Source organism: Callorhinchus milii, unplaced genomic scaffold (genome assembly GCF_018977255.1).
Source record: "Callorhinchus milii isolate IMCB2004 unplaced genomic scaffold, IMCB_Cmil_1.0 Scaffold16, whole genome shotgun sequence".
Taxonomy (NCBI): domain Eukaryota; kingdom Metazoa; phylum Chordata; class Chondrichthyes; order Chimaeriformes; family Callorhinchidae; genus Callorhinchus; species Callorhinchus milii.
The window spans coordinates 7951831-7968616 of record NW_024704757.1 but is presented as its reverse complement, the minus strand read 5'-3'; the positions used below and the strand labels follow the sequence as shown (position 1 = coordinate 7968616).

The following is a 16786-nucleotide window of genomic DNA, read 5'->3' as shown; positions in this document are numbered from 1 at the left end:
TTTAAATATGTGGGAAACGTCACTTCTCGAGCAGAGAGCCCAGCAGTGTGGGGAGGTAACTGAGTGAGATGGAACACAGTGGGAATTCTGTGCAGGGGTTTGGTGAGAATGGAAATTTTTCAGCAAGAGAGGGAATTCTTCAGCAAAAGAGATACCAGAGAACAAGAGACAACTATTTTATTCAGCAGAAGAGTGGAAAATCTTTATTGAGGAAGAGACAACCTTTTATGTAAGCAGGCAAACAAGTCGAGTTAGCCGTTAGCCACAGGCCAGGTGTTGGAGATTAGTAAATTTGCTGACCAGTTCAAACTGGGCCTGAGGGGAAGTTGTGCAAAAGTCTCAATTGAGCAGAGAGCCCAGTTGCGTGAGGAGGTAACTGAGTGAGGTGGAACAGAGTCGGAATTGGTCCAGAGGGGAAAGAGGTGCCTAATTATAAAATATATTTTATATTAAAATAATATAAAACATGTCTGGGAATATGACATGTTTGCATGCACAATGTGTGTCATGTGGGCTTCATATGCCCTGGACAAACACGTGTGTAGGAAATGCCTCCGGCTGCTTTGAGCTCAGCGTTTCTGAGTTTGAGGAGAGGCTGGTGTCACTACATAGCATATGGGAGGCTGAAATGTTCATGGATCAAATGTTTCAGGAGGTGGTCACCCCACAGCCACAGAGAGTTCAGAAGGAGAGTGAGTGGGTGACCATCAGCATGGTAGGAAGAAGGTATAGGCAGTGCAGAGATCCCCTGAGAGTGTGGCACTCACAAACCAGATCTCTGTACTGAATGTGATGACACCTCTGGGGAGAGGTGTCAAAAGCAAATGGATGCATAGGGGGGACACAGGGAAGAGTGTCAAGGCAGTTGTCATTGGGGACACAACAATGAAAGGATTAGACAGGTGTTTCTGCAATTATACACGTGACTCTCACATGGTATGTTGCCTCCTTTGTGCCGCGGTTGAAGACATCACAGAACGGGTGCAAAACATTCTACAGGAGGAAGGGGAACATCCAGACGTTGTGATCCATGTTGGCATCCATGACGTAGAGAAAAAAAATCTGAGATTCTACAGGGAGAGTGTCAGAAAGGAAAAAAGCTAAAGAGTAGGACCTCAAAGGTGGTGATCTCTGGATGACTCTGAGTGCCTTGCGCAAGTGAGTATGAAAACAACAGAATCAAACACATGACTGCATGGCAGAAAAAATGGTGCAGAATGGAGGGCTTCAGGTTCCTGGAACATTGGGACCAGTTCTGGGGCAGGTGAGACCTGTACAAGGTGTTGGTCTTGGAGTGCATGTGCGTAAATGTACGGAGTGTGACAAATAAGATTGGTGAATTGCAGGCTCAAGTTGCCATTTGGGGTTATGATGTAATGGCAATAACGGAAACTTGACTCAAACAAGAACAGGAATGGGAGCTGAGTATTCCTGGCTACAATGTATTCAGGAAGGATAGGGAAGGGAAGGAAAAAAAGGAGGGGGTGTGGCAATATTGATTAAATACACGGTTACGGCCCAGGAAAGGAACGATGTGCTCGAGGGTCCAAAAACAGAATCTATTTGGTTAGAGTTAATTCCTCATTCCTCTCCTACTACTCCCTTCACAAGCCCCTCCAATCGGGTTTCCGTGCTACTCACAGCTTTGGTCAAGTTGACAAACAATATCCTGCCCATCTGTGACCAGGGCACCATCTGCCTCCTCGTCCTCCTTGACCACTCTGTTACCTTCAATACCTCCATTCAATGTTTAAAGTGGTATCAACCTTCAATCCCTCCTCCTTGCCCCCTCTCTCCCCTTTTTCAAGTCCCGCCTGAAAACCTTCCTTTTCGACCGTGCTTACGGTCACCCCCTCCCCACCCCGACTCGAAGTCAGGCTCCACAACTGTTAAGCGTTCTGAGACGCTACCCTATGTGGAGAACACTATATGAGCGTAAGTTGTTCTTGTTTGCATTCTAAAATATAGTTTCACGCAAACCTTTCTGCATGCAATACAATGAGGCAAAATAAACTGAGTATCGAAGAACAAAACGTATTGTTTCACTTCTCTTACTGCATGAAAATGCAATAGTGATGATGGAACACTATTTTCATTAATGCTAATTTCTGCCCTAAATACAATGCTCCTGTAATTAACACAAAATCAAATCTCATTATTAGAATTACGAATCGCAGTATGAATTATTGGCTCCCAAGCATAACCAAAGTGCCTGCTTCAATTTAACTAAATTGGAATTTAACAATTATAATAATCCTTGCATTTGTTATATTGCATCATTGAGACACCTCAAAGCACTTCACAAAATATATTGTAAAGCGAATTGAAACACAGCAGCCAATTGCACACAGCAGGAAACTTCACTGATGCGACTTTCTGCTAAATACACAGGCGTGACCTAGCTATGTAACAAACCAAGAAATACTGACCAGTAACCAGTTTTTAGCACAGCTACTTATTAAATGGGTTCTCTACCCAAACAGCTACGCTGTTATGGCAGCAATCTGTAGGGTTGATACCACTTTAAACATTGAATTAAACCAAATTGAGGCAGAAATGTTTTTGGGGGTGTCAGGTTACACATGGTAATGCATCACCATTCTTTAAAGTTTTCAAACAAAATGATGGAGATTTGCACAAATGTATGATTTTCAGTTTATATCACAGAATCATACAGCACAGAAAGAGGCCATTCAGCCCATCATGTCAGCGCCAGCTCCGAAAAGAGCAATCCAACTCAATCTCACTGGCCCGCTTTCTCTCCATAGCCCTGGAATCTTGTCCTCCCCAAATACCCATCTACTTCTCTCTTAATAGTTGTTATTGAATCGGCTTCCACTACCCTTTCAGGTAATGCATTCCAGATCTGAACAACTCGCTGGGTGAAATTTTTTTTCCTAACCTCCCCTCTGTTTCTTTTAACAACTAACTTAAATCGGTGTCCTCGGGTTACTGACCCACATGCCAGTGGAAACAGTTTTTCCCGGTTCAACCTATCAAATCCTCTCATGATCTTGAAAACCTCTATTAAATCTCCGCTTAATCTTCTCTGCTTTAGGGAGAATAATCCTAGTTTCGCTAACCTCTCCTCATAACTAAGGTCCTTCATTCCTGGTACCATCCTGGTAAACCTCCTTTGCACCCTCTCCAATGCCCTCATATCTTTCCTAAAGTTCGGTGCCCAGAACTGAATGCAGTACTCCAACTGAGGTCTAACCAGCATTTTATAAATATTCAACATAACCTCCTGACCATTGAATTCTACGCCCCTATTTATAAAATCTAGTATCCCGGGTGCTCTTTTAACAGCTTTATCTGCCTGTCCTGCCACCTTCAGAGATTTGCTTATGTGGACCCCCAGGTCTCTCTGTTCATTTGCCCCCTTTAAGATTGTACCATTTAGCTTACACTGCCTCTCCTCATTCTTCCTACCAAAATGCAACACTTTGCATTTCTCCACATTAAACCTCATCTGCCAAGTTTCTGCCCATTTTACCAACGCCATATGATATGGAGTTGAGAACTCTCTCTCAATCCCAATCTCAGAGAGTTTAGGTACAGGTTGGTAAGAGCCACTCGGACCTACTTATCCATCATGTCTTTAGTTTTTAGGGTTAACAGCTACCAAGAGGGAAGAATCCCAGCCCCAATGAATGGTCTGTTTCTCCTGAGTAACAAGAAAGGATGGCTGGTTCATATCCATAGTGCCTTGGCATCCTGCAGAACTACCTGGGTCAGATCTTAAACAACTGAGATTGCCACAAAGATTTCCATTGTAATTTCCAGTTCTGACGAAGGGTCGTGGATCTGAAATGTTGACTCACTTTCCGTTCTCCATAGATGCTGCCTGACCTGCTGAGCATTCCCAGCGATTTCTGTTTCTGTTTTCCGTTGTCAGGCATGTCATCTTGGAGCCAGCTCAGCCCCAAAACACTAGTTGGTCATAAAACATCTCACATGAGCAAGTTTGAACCCTTGCTCAGTGGATATAGCGTACCAGGACCTCCTCATGAGACACATAAAATTGAGCAGAAGACGCAACAACGACAACAACATTACATTTATATAGCGCCTTGGATGTCCCAAGGCAACATAAAACGTCAGGAACTGCTTGGTCGCAGGACCAAAGGAGGCACTGTCCAGCTCAATAGATGCAGCAAACATCTACAGAAAAAACATTTCAACTAAGTTGGTTGATTTCCCATATAGCAGGTATCAATGGCAGCATCTCCTGGAGTTGAATGTCCTACGATGCAATAATCATATCAACTGATTTTACCCCCACTGGATATTATAAGGGAATATCACATCAATGTTTCATGAATATCACATAAACATAAAGGTGGAGAAAATCCATATACATAATTAATATACTTTTCTTTTTTTCTCCATCTTCTGCAGGCCCTAACTGTATGGGTACCAGCCAATCATGTACTGATTCCAAGAGGCCATTCTCCACGGGTGAATTTAAGACAGCGAATGTTATCATATTAATAATAATAAATAGTTATCAGGCTATTTAACAATTGTGGAGTGAACCACTAAGCCTGATCCTATTCTTATTACCCACACCTTGCTTCAGAGTCATTGGACAACACATACAGATGCAGAAACATGGCTGAATATACCCTCCCCAGATTAAGAGCACTACTTTAGTTGATTGAGATTAGCTAACTCTAGCATAGAACTGGAATCGAATAGTTATCTTTTTCGATTAAAAAAATTGATTCCCAAGGAGCAACACAGCTCAGCCAGGTGAAAATAAATATTCTGGTGCTACCCAAACTGCGGTGTAAATCTCAATAAGAGAGAAAGGGGTGGGGGGGGGGGGGGGGGGAGGGAGGGCTGTGGGAGGAAAGCAACGGCTTTCCCTGCAATGGATTGCAGAAGACTCCCACGTCAACAGGATGCAGCAGCAGTGGGGGTGATGTACACCACTGATTTTGACACAAATGAAGAAAGGCGTTCAGCTGATGACTTGTGTGTGTGAAGGGGTTGGGAGGAGATGGGTAGTGGGTGGGTGGGTGGGTGGGTGTGGGTGGGCGGAATTACAGCTGTCGATTTACCACACGGTGTTAATTTGAAGTCCTCCAGAGAGGATGGTGTGCAAATGCCAGGGGTTAAACTCGCTGTCAGTATCACAGGGAGCCATGGTTACGCAGACGTCACGCATGTCAACCAAGCAAATAATGCAACTCTCACAGAGACAATAAAGACTCCCTTTTCCGATCCCTCTGCGTAGGGGGAGAGGGAGGAGGAGAGGGGAGAGAGGCACAACACACACACAAAAATATACACATTAATGAAATGTCATCTTCTCCCCGTATCGCCCCTCCCCTCCTCCTCCTCTCTACACATGGAAATCAAGAGGGGGGGTTAAAAAAATAATCACTTCACCTTCTCCAGCTTCTCAAAATGCTCTTTCAGGAACTTCATCGGGCGGTCGGGCTTCGCTAAGCAAAGGCTCACGATGCATTCCTTCAGGATTTGCTGGATGTTGTGCTTCTGGACGTAAAATTCACATCCCTTCAAGCTCTCGTCCTCCTCCACAGTCGAAGACGCCATCTTTAGGGCTTTTAAATATATATATTTAAATGTGAATATATATATATATATCAATATATAGGCGCGGGTGTACACATGTGTTGGGGGAAGGACAGAAGTCTTTAATTCTTACGCACTCGGGGGGGCGGGGGGGGGGGGAAGGGGTTGGGAGGCCCTGATGAGAGAGGAGGGGAGAGAGAGAGGGAGGGAAGAGGGGGAGAAATTGGTTAATAAGACAGCGTTATGATCGGCATTGGCCTGTCGTGGTGCTGAGGATGTGAGTGTGTGGTGCGGTGGGGGTGGGGGGTATTTGTCGGTTTGTGGAGAGCGAGGCGACGGAGAAAGGAACGGTTGGCGTTTGAAATCGGGGTGGGGGTGGGGGGGTGGCGGTTGGTGTTACCTGGGCAGCGCGCGATCCCCCAGCGCTCGAGATGATGGTGATGCTGCCGCCGTTGGTCCCCTCGTCCGCGAGCCCGAGCCCCAGCTCGTGCGTGCCGTGCGTGCGCGTGTGCGTGCGTGACGTACGCGCGCCGCTGACGCCAATCACCTTCCCACCACTCCCACTGGGTAACAACCCCCCTTCCCCCCCCATCCTATAATTTGGGGGTACAACAGCCACCGGTTGGATGGTTGGTTGGTTGGTTGGATGGGTATCCTGTCCCAAGCGCCTCGGGACTCCCCTCCCGACCCCGGCGTGAACGGAGCCACAGAAATTCAATTTGTCGTTGTTGATAACACTGAACCGTTTCGAAGCACCTCACAGACGATTGCTGCCGAGTGTAGTGACTGTGCGCTCGGAAGCTGCAAAAACAGCGGGTTACTTGCCAGACAGTGCTCTCAATAAAACTGTCCGGTAAGCTGGTTGGACTGGCGGGACCCCAATGCACACTCTTGGGGTCCCCAAACCTTAGCTCTTGCCAACATGCACCCAATACGCTCCAGAATTAGATAAGCAGGAAGCATCCCTCCAGGGAGAATGCCCATTCCTTTCCAATAAATATCTGGAATTTCCAATGTATAGGTGGGATGCACGGATTCTGCTTGGTTCGGATACTCTTAAGCATAGTGATGGGTTTCCACATGAGTCAGACACACGGCTAAACCAAAAAAAATATTTTGGTGTCTTGCCAACAGTCCTCTTGATAAAAAAAAATGGTCATTCACTGCATGGCTGTTTGTGGGCTACGTCTGTGTGCAGTTTGGCTACCATGAAATGCACAGTCACTACATTAAACATAAAACTGCTGAAAAACACTTTTAAGATGTTTTGATCTGATAAGGTTCCACAGTAGATCAAATGTAAAGATGATTAAAATACCAATACACTTGAAAACATTAACTCAAGATGTTTTGCTGTGATAAGGTACTATACAAATGCACGCTCTTTCTATGTATAGAATGGGACAGCACTTTATAATACAAAGCCAGCTTGCTGCACCTCCCAATAGGGAGAAATTCCACCTAAGTTAAGACTTACACTATTTTATTAGCATTTCAGTGTGCAGAATTTGTCAAATTCTTAAATGCAGACTTAATTATAGTAATTTTACTTTAGGTTATTTTAAGATCTTAAAATTCAGACCTAATTTAACAATGTGCCAAATTCCACTTAGGGGGAATTTTTCCCCACCAGCACTTCAATTATTTGGATTATCCACATATAAACCAAATGTTCATCAATGTACTGCTTAAAGAAGGAAGAGTCTGACCATGTCAGTGAACATTGGTTATTCTACACTGTTTATTGTCCTCATAGATGAGTTTGTGTATGGGTGATTGAGTGAATGAGTATGTGTGAATAAGTTTGTGTGTGCATGTATGTATTAGTGAGTGAGTGTGAGTGCATGTAGATGTGAGTGAGTTTGTATATCTGTGCATGTATGCGTCTGTACAAATGACCACTTGTATGATCAAAATAACTGGACATATAAATTGGACTTTTTGGTGAATTGTGAATTTTAATTATTAACTTGCAAGAGGCATAAATAGATTTATGGGTCAGTGCAGCTTTAAATCAATTCCAGAATGCTGCAGCTGCACAAATATCAGGTGATAATTCACACTTGTATTTTATTGTTTTATTTTGCACACCTGTGAATTATTATCCTAAATGGCGAAGAAAGGCCCCTTTTACACCCACACAACAAATACTGCAAGATACACAAAGACACATTCTCATTACTTAGATGCACAGGGTTTCTGTTATACTTGTGGCAGTACCTACAGCTTTCAACATCGATCTGACACAACGACTGATAGCACTGAGCTCAACAGGTCGTTCAGAATAAGCGCTTTATTAAAAGCACATTAGAATTCCCTACAATCATTCAATTTCCATCCATTCTACCACAGAGCACTCATTTGCATGGTCGACAATGTACTCCTTAATTCCCAGAATATGTACAACTAACTCAAAGCAATCCCTTAAAAACTAAAATAGTGTTCTCACAACTTACATAACACAGAAACCTAGCTTCCGGGTTCCTACTTAGGTAACGCTTATAATAATAATAATAATCCTTGCATTTGATATAGCGCTTTTCACGTTGAGAGGACGTCTCAAAGCACTTCAAAGAACACACTGTAAAGTGAATTGACTGTATATTTGTGGGCGAACACGGCAGCCAATTGCGCACAGCAATGTCCCACAAACAGTCAAAAGTCAAAAAGTCAAAACTTATGGTCAAAAGAAGAATCAAAGTGTTCAAATTCAATGAGAGTACTAACACATAACCCACAAGGGAGGCTGGCCAGCGGGAGCACTTTGCATTTGTAAAATCCTCAAATGCAGAGCAGACACAGATGTGTTGTAACATGTTTTTTTTACCAGTGTCAGTCCTTATTGAATTTATTGAAACGAAATGGACAGCTCATTCAGAGAGCCTACACACATTCGTGTCCTGTAAAATTCTATGACTCTGTGATTGCAGATCATTTGCACACCTGATCTGTACAAATTGTTTTGCAGTTATGTACAATTTCCGTTATTAAAAACAACATATAATCGAAGTGCCCTGATATAAAAGTAGATTGTTCCCTTAATTAAATTTCATCAAAAAACTGTTGAATTTCACTTGGAGCCAAAAAGCATATTTCTGGAATCTGAGCAGTCCTGGTTGAACTTTTTTGTGGTTTTTGTTCATACTCAATTTTTGAACTAAGTGTTAAATCTATAACCCTTTTTGAAAATTGTCTTCTTTCATCTGCATTTTATAGAAATCAGGCTCTAACAATATGTAATGCAAACATAAATCTTCTTGGCAAAAAACATTCTAACAGGACTCAAAGATGTGATAACAGGCAAAGTGGTTATCACAAGAAATCACAAGAATGGTTCGGACAAAGAATGGATCTTGGATCTCATGCTCCCAGAATACAAACCCTACCATTTTCCCAATAGAGCATCTGCTGTTTCTAAACCAACTTCTAAAAATGCATGACTGTTTCTGGGATACTGCTGTTGGCTGTATCATTTCACCCAGAAAAAATACAGTCAATTCACTTCACAATATATTCTGTGAAGCACTTTGAGATGTCTCAATGACATGATAAGGCACTATACCAAATGCAAGGATTATTATTATTATTATAACTTCAATATCATGGGCTCAATCACCATCCCCAATATTCCATTAGATATTTGTTACTTCCATGACACTATCTCTATCCTGTTTAAGCATCTTACATATCTCCATGACTTCCCTCTGAGGAACTAACTAAACCTGATCTAGTTCCGGTCTCTAGATTGTACGCAATAATCCGAAAATGCAAAATTCCACCCAGTCTTAGACTGCCTTAGGTCCAATTCATTTTAAAATTTATCAGCAGAATTGAAGCAATGTTTTAAAATTTAAGTTTCAATCACTTTATTTCATGAACTGTGGAAAAAGAGTGTCCAAATTGAACTTAAAAGGCTTCCACAATTCAGCATGATCTGAAATTTTAACATTATCTTACAGGCTAAGTCTAGGTGGAATTTCAAGCCTCAGGGACTTTGTAAGATCTTGACTGCTTCCGCTGAATCCGCAATGCTCCTTTCCTCACTTTCCCAGCTTGGTATCATCTGCAAATGTCACCATATTTCACTGAGTCTCAAGGGGAACAGGTCCGAACATGGACCCAAGACATCCCACTCAATACCTTCCCCTCACTTCAACCTGGTGTTTACACTCTGCTTCCTTCCCTTTAGCCAGTTGCTAATCCATGTAATATCTTACCCTTGAAATCCACTCTTATCAGGAGTTCATCTGATTCATTTTTGTGTTTGTGTGCTGAATGTAACGGAGCTTGCATTGAGACCAGGGAAACGTTTATCATAACAAGAGAGCTTTATGTTACAACAGAGGTTGCAATAACAAGGATGCATTGTGATCAAGAAGAAACAGATTTCTCTGAAGTGCGTTTCAGAAAACAGGCTTTTGTTCATTTTTTTTTAGTTTGACCCATGATATTGAAGTCACATTTCTGGGAAATGAACCCAAAATCTAGTATTTAACCAGTTAATTTGAGAGCACACATCCCTAAATTTCTGATAAATTACTTTATCCCAAACCTCTCAAAACAGAATACAATATTATATAATAACTTGCATTTAAATAACTCATTGCACATAAAAATAAAAGTCCCAAAGCATTTGAAAATATAATTGATCAGAAATTAAAATAAAGGTCGTTATAGAGGCAACTAGCAGCGACACGTAAACAACACTGAGATAAGCAGCCAAATCGTTTTTTTTGGTGTAAATTTGGATAAGGAGGGGAATTCAGAGAAAAGAGTCCATGTTATTTGAAATAGAATGGTCCGTTTACATCCACAGAAGCAAAAACAATGTTGGAATGATGGCAAGTCTTATTTGGGGGTCTAAGAAGAACCATCAACGCCTTCAGTAGATTCGATAACAACTTTCAAGAGTGAAGTAGATTGATATTTGGGGAGAACAAATTTGCAGGGCTATGGGGAAAGCGTGGGGGAGTGGGATTACATTGGACAGTTCTTTCAAAGAGCCGCCATGGACATGATGGGCCGAATGGCCTCCTTCTGTGCTGTAAAATTCTATGATCCTTAAGGAGGACGTGAAGCGTGGCTGGAGGTGACCTTTCAGATGGCTTTTCTCCACCTTATTGAAAAGATGCTCCAGAAAAGGTCCAAAAGGTGAAGAGGAGAACTAAGGTAAAGAATGCTGTACTGGTCATTTTATTGCAGTTATGACCCTATGGACTATAAGAAGTGGACCTTTAGAAACATTGCAACTTATAATCATTGAATGACATGCGGTTCTCAGAAACTGTGTCATTTATCACGAACACTCATGCTGTTCGGGGTGTGAAGTTGTAAGAAAACAAAGTTACATGTGAAGCAGCAACTGTGAGTTTCCAATGGTCCAAGGAAACATTCTCATAATATTTTTTTCTCAGCCTATGTTTTGCTGCAGCAAATGGCTTCCCACCCACATAAGGCAGTGATGGGTAAGTGGATATGGCTCCCACCCCCACATAGCAAGGAATTGACAGAATGACTTGTAAAGCTCTGTGAGATGCTTCACTGGGAGGAGGTGTTTGGGGAAAGGGCAAGTAAATGGGACTGAAAGGATTGCTGTTCAAACGAGTCAGCACAGACACGATGGGCAGAATGACCTTCTTCTGTGCTGCAAATTTCTATGGTTTCTAGGATGCAAGTTTGTTCTTTCAGGGCGGTTGGGGAGGGGGTTGTATAGGAATATGGAGGTATGTTCGCAGAGATGCCTTTTTTATATTTTGTCTTCAACCAAACATGGAAAATATGAATAATCCACTCTGATTGTTTAATTGGAGTTGAGGTATAGCTTATCTAATCGAATAGTGGAACAAGCTTAAGGGGCTCAATGTTCCTATGATTGTGTTGCCCTCCACACCTGCATAACCAAGACTGAAGGGGAAGGAAGCTTGCCCCAGAACCACTCTCTTAAGCTACAAAAAGGAGATCGATAAGGTGGGGTAAAAGGTAAAAGGTTGCAGTTTCATAAGCATACAGCTAACTGACAAAAATCTCATGAAGTTTGTGGCAAATTGGCAGAATTGACATTGTTCTTGTGTATCATTTTACTCATTTTATTTGGGGAAAAAAAATAACAGTGGAATAATATTCAACCAAATAAAGGGTTTCAGTGCTGCTGAGAAAAAGTGTGTTCTTTATTTGCAGCAATATGAATTCCCTTTTCTCNTTTTTAAGTTTTTTTGTGCAACAGAACAGCATCTATATTCTATTCAAATTCTAGAGATCGCAACACACAATAGAATAGTGGCAATTGCAACACAAACATACTGTACTACTGTACTGCAATGGGCCACATGATCAGATAAATCCAATAGCTGCAGGCTACTCAATCTTTTTCCCACTGAGACTATTTCACTTCTTGCCAGCAAAAATGATGCTGTCCAATAAATTAGAACAAATTACTCTGACAAATTCACAGAAGGAAGAGTTTAGCGTCATCAAAACTTCACTTGGGATCAATTTCAACATCCATTGGCTGTAGCCTTTCGGAACTTCAAAAAGAATGTGACATTAGTTAGCTCGGGAGTCAGATTTCAAAGGCAACTTCTTGATCATTTTGATGGCAAGGTCAGTATTGCAGTAACTAATATAATTCGCACAAATACCATTTTGCTTGCTTTCATTCATGCCCTTTCTGAATGCCAATGTCACTGGGATTGGTGACCTTGCAAACATGCTTAAATTAAGCTTTGCTCATTGTTTAAAGAGTCAAACGATAGCCTTGAAATGAAGTCTTGTACGATCCGTTACAGTGAATCAAGGATTTTAGTGAATGATGCTTCTTATCCCCATGTCACAGAGAATCAACGGAATGCTAATTTTTAAAAAATTGTTTGTGCTTCAAGCCATGTCTGCTGTTAATGACGAACAGATGTGGCATGTCTCAACACTTGCATGGTGAAATTGTGCTCATTCCTGACATATATCAAGTTGTCTTCATTCAAAATGCACTACATTATCTGTGCTTTTCCTCTCCCCTCCTCCTCCTCTCCTGTAGGTGCTCCAATGCTGAATTTCACTGGAGTATGGTTCCACATGTGCTGGTGGTTCAAACACGTGTGCCGGTATTTCAAATACATGTGCTGGTGGTTCAAACACATGCCCGAGTGGACCTTCTTCACCTGTGAGCTCACACGATGAGTTCTGGTCAGATATTGAAGGATACTACAGTGAAGCTTGATTCAAGTCTCCCTCCTGATTCCATTATTCACATGTGTTCCCTTTACAGGAGGAGCCACTGGATCCCAATCAGAAGAAACCCTCATGGTGGAGGAGATAGTGGCCAAAGTGGAGAGAACATTTCGGCACAAGACACTGTCCTAATGGAATCCACACGAGGATCACCTAGCAAGAGAATATAATCCGAAAGCACACAGAGGCTCTGCTCAATGATTCGGTGATGCTCAGGAAACTCCTGAGTACAAAAAGTGACATTCGACTATAGTGAAAGTACACAGTCAGTTAAAGAACTTAAAGCAGAAAAGAGAAAATCAGAAAAGAGAGGGTCTCCCAGATGTTCAGGCTGGAAAGCATAGATTGGGGTCCCAACAGCAGCTGGAGAGGATCTTCTCTACGCGTGTAATCCTCCTTCAAACACATCAGCATCAATCAAGATGGAACAGAGAATATTGAAGCAATACGTTATGTTATACTGTATCTGTTAGCACATTGTTATAGGCGTTACTGCTGATGTTCTGAGACCACAAACGTCTACTCTTCATATCTCCACAGATAAATAGACCATCTGAGATTCATGAACTCAGCACACTGCACAGCAACATACAAATACAAGCACTGTTCACCTATGTACCATAAGCAATATAACAACATATCGTGACTCACTATCGTGTGAACACTCATCAGATATAGCCGACACAACATTACCATTATTTGTGTCAGTCTGGCTCAGTTGTTTGCATTCTTGCCTCTGATTCAGAATGATGAATCTGAGATTGGGAAGAATAGAAAGTTCCATCTCTGAAATGAATACCTCTCTGGGTTAAATGAGAGCCAAAACTGACAATCTATTTTCCAGCACACCAACACTGAGGATGTGTCATCTAAGATTGTGGTTTCAGCGCAGTTTTCAGTGACTCAGGCCTTCAGACTATTTGGGAAGGGCTCTGCTGTGGCTATGTTTGACATGGTAAGAGCTCTCCTCAGAGTTCTGCGGTCAGGCCACGCAGATCTTGGTGAAACGTTGCAATCATGAAGGATGAGTTGGCAGTGAATGGAGAAACTGCCAGCCACCATGAGAGGAAGCTTTGCAGGTGTCAATCAACGTGTCCTCAGACAAATTGATGAACCCCAGCAGAAGATCCAGGTCTTTCGAGAGCAAGGTTTGGGATAACTATGGCCGGATCTGGAGGAATTCAAATCAGCAATCAATCCACAGTGTCAGAGAACTCAGCTGTCAATTTCACACAAAAAAACAAAGGCAGTGAACTCTGCAAGGCTTACGTTTAAGACACATCACGACTGGGGTCCATAACATTGGGGGCTGCCTCTGATTTGTCCGTCACACTGAAACGTAGGAACTTCCCTTCAAAGTGATCTACTTCCAGAGTGAAGGTCCCATGGTTCAGTCTGATGCACTTCTGGTTACCAGCTGTCTGCCAGTCTCATTAGGAACATCAGGTTTTAGACCTTAGTGAGTTCCTTTCAATGTGCCACATTCAACACATTTGTTTCTTTATCAAAGTCCTTTTACCAGTGGAGGGGCTGATTAAAATTAAGAAGTTTATTTCAATACGTAGAATTACTGAGAACGTTACAGCACGACAACAGACCATTCAGCCCAACTAGTCCATGCCAATGTTTATATTCAACATGAGCATAATCGGAAAAGCGTTAGCGTGGATCGGTAAGGAAGGGTTTATCTCCTAATTGATTTGTTGTTGCCTGTTACTGTGTATAACACTCATGTTTTGTCGTGGAATTACTAATACTCGAAGTGCACACGAATTTCGCAACTAATTTTAATATTACTGGCTCCAACGTTAAAAATCCCAGTGAACAAAACAAGCATTAAAAAAAGGAGACATCACGGAACAATGAAGGAGAAATAGACTATGACGGCAGGGTTTAAAAATCCCATTACTAATCTTCAAGAGCTGAGAACCAACAAGGCAGCTTTATTTCGTACAGCTGTCAAAAGATCCCAGACTTCATCATAATAATTGAGACATTCTTCAGCAGTGATGTCATTTGCCAAACCATGTAACTGGACAAACTAACTAAGTCTATCTGTGAAACAGAGACAGAATTTATATGTACAGTATGGGAAAGAGGAGATCTACCTTCTTTATTCAATGAAGAAAGCTCAGTCAGATGAGTACCAGACGTAAAACCAGGATGTTTCTGAGTTCAAATCTCAGGGTTTTCATTCAGTCTTTCATGACCAATAGCATGATTACTGCTGTACCATGTTTATTCTTCTAATTCGGCAGTTAGAGTCACTCTGGGGTTTCTTGGCCAACAATCCTCATTCTCCTCGTAGCTGTTAGTGGCACTTTGCCATGTCCAAAGTGACTTCAAATGACTGTCCTGTCTGCATGCAAAAACAGTTATTACTCTTGACAATAATTCCCAGTGAAGCACATTGAGCTATTTCAATATAAGGTGATATAAAAAAGGTTAAATCAAAGTTACAAGTTTAAAACTGGCTCTGAGGAGAGATTTAAATGAGGAATTGCTGAATCTGGCTCCTTCAACAAGACTTGGAGGTCTAAACATGCTCTTAACCCTACAAACCCAAACCCTGAATGGTTGGTGTCCTCGCTGGAAAAATTCCATGAATCTTAACAATGCTTTGTACTCGATATCATTCCATCTCTATTGCTAATTTTGATCAAATCCTTTGTCACAGTATAGTTTTTGGACCAATAAGGCTTTGGCTTAAGAGGAGCTGAGTGGGAAGAGTCCCTGCCCCAGTAATTGGTCTGCCCCTTCAACTCCTGTCGATGAGCCAGACTGGCTGGTCTGTCACCAGCAGTGCCCTGGAGTACTGTGGGTCCACTTGGCTCAGGAACAGGAACACAGAAATCACCATAGAGGATTCACCTGAGTCTGACATTCCGTTGGCAAACATGCCAACCACTTCTGAACCACTTCCTCAGCTCCAAGGAGACCGAACTGCCTCCTCCACCAAGGAGGACAGTCACAAGTTGGTCATTTGACATCTGATAAGCACAGCTTTGAGCTTCACTAGGTGGATGTACTGTATACCTCTGGTCAACCGCTAAGTGTAAAATAGCATCTAGTTCAGTTCTCTGCCTCAAACAGTAAGTTAGGTAAAGAAACAGTCTCACATTACTTCATTAAATTACTTATACTTTGCACCCTCCCTTTCAGTTGATTCATCCACCTTACCTTCGGGTTATGGAAATCCCCCAACAATAGTTATACTGTGATTCTCTGCAGCCCTTCCTTACTTAAGAACTTACTACGTGCCCAAACAACTCTTTAGCTGTTTGAAAGAGTTGACAGTTGACAGCAGTGGCCAGTTATCGCTTTATCTGATTACAATTTGAAGCTTCTTTTCAAATTGTGACTGGTATCTCCCCCTTTGCTTTCATGGAAAATATCCTCATATCAGCCCTCACAATTAACACAACTCATTGGTCATTCACTTCACAGCTCTTTGTGGGACATTGAGTAAAGTGGCTGGTGCGTTTGTCTACAAAATACAATCACTACATTTTACAGGAAATCCTGTGAAGCGCTTTGAGACATCTCGACAACGTGATAAAGAGCGAAATCAAATGCAAGGATTTTTAACGTACTGAATATCTTAATAAAAATCTTAATATCCTTCTTACCTTATTAGCTCAAGCTCTTGTTCACATTCTACTAATGCCATGACCATCAGTAGACCCCTTCCTAGAATTGTATGTCCCCTTCCTAAAATTCAATAGGTATTCGTTTGGCACACCCTGAGAATCCTAGGCGACATTTATTTCATTGCTATTTACGGGATCTTACTGTGCGACATACATCAAATGACAAGTCCCTATCAACTAAAAGGTGAAATAAAGATACATACATGAAAAGAATATTGCAAGGAATTACATTGGTGGGCTATGTGCACCAAAGGTCTACACTTGCCTGAATTTTTTACTTTATTTGTTCACTGTCCTCACTGGACAAGCTGCAGGAAAGCTTGCCAGATTCCCCCAAAGCACACTCTGCGGTTCCCAAGCCTTGGCAC

General features: G+C 42.0%; 1 protein-coding gene across 1 annotated transcript in view; it reads right to left on the bottom strand.

Annotated features, from left to right (window-relative positions):
- Positions 1-5977, bottom strand: part of prkar1b (protein kinase, cAMP-dependent, regulatory, type I, beta) — a 68649-nt gene extending 62672 nt beyond the window's left edge. Inside the window, 2 exon segments of the mRNA NM_001292794.1 lie at positions 5398-5573; positions 5945-5977. Of these exon segments, the coding sequence (NP_001279723.1) occupies positions 5398-5565 (168 nt within the window). The 5' untranslated portion in view covers positions 5566-5573; positions 5945-5977.
- Between the last annotated feature and the right edge of the window lie 10809 nt (positions 5978-16786).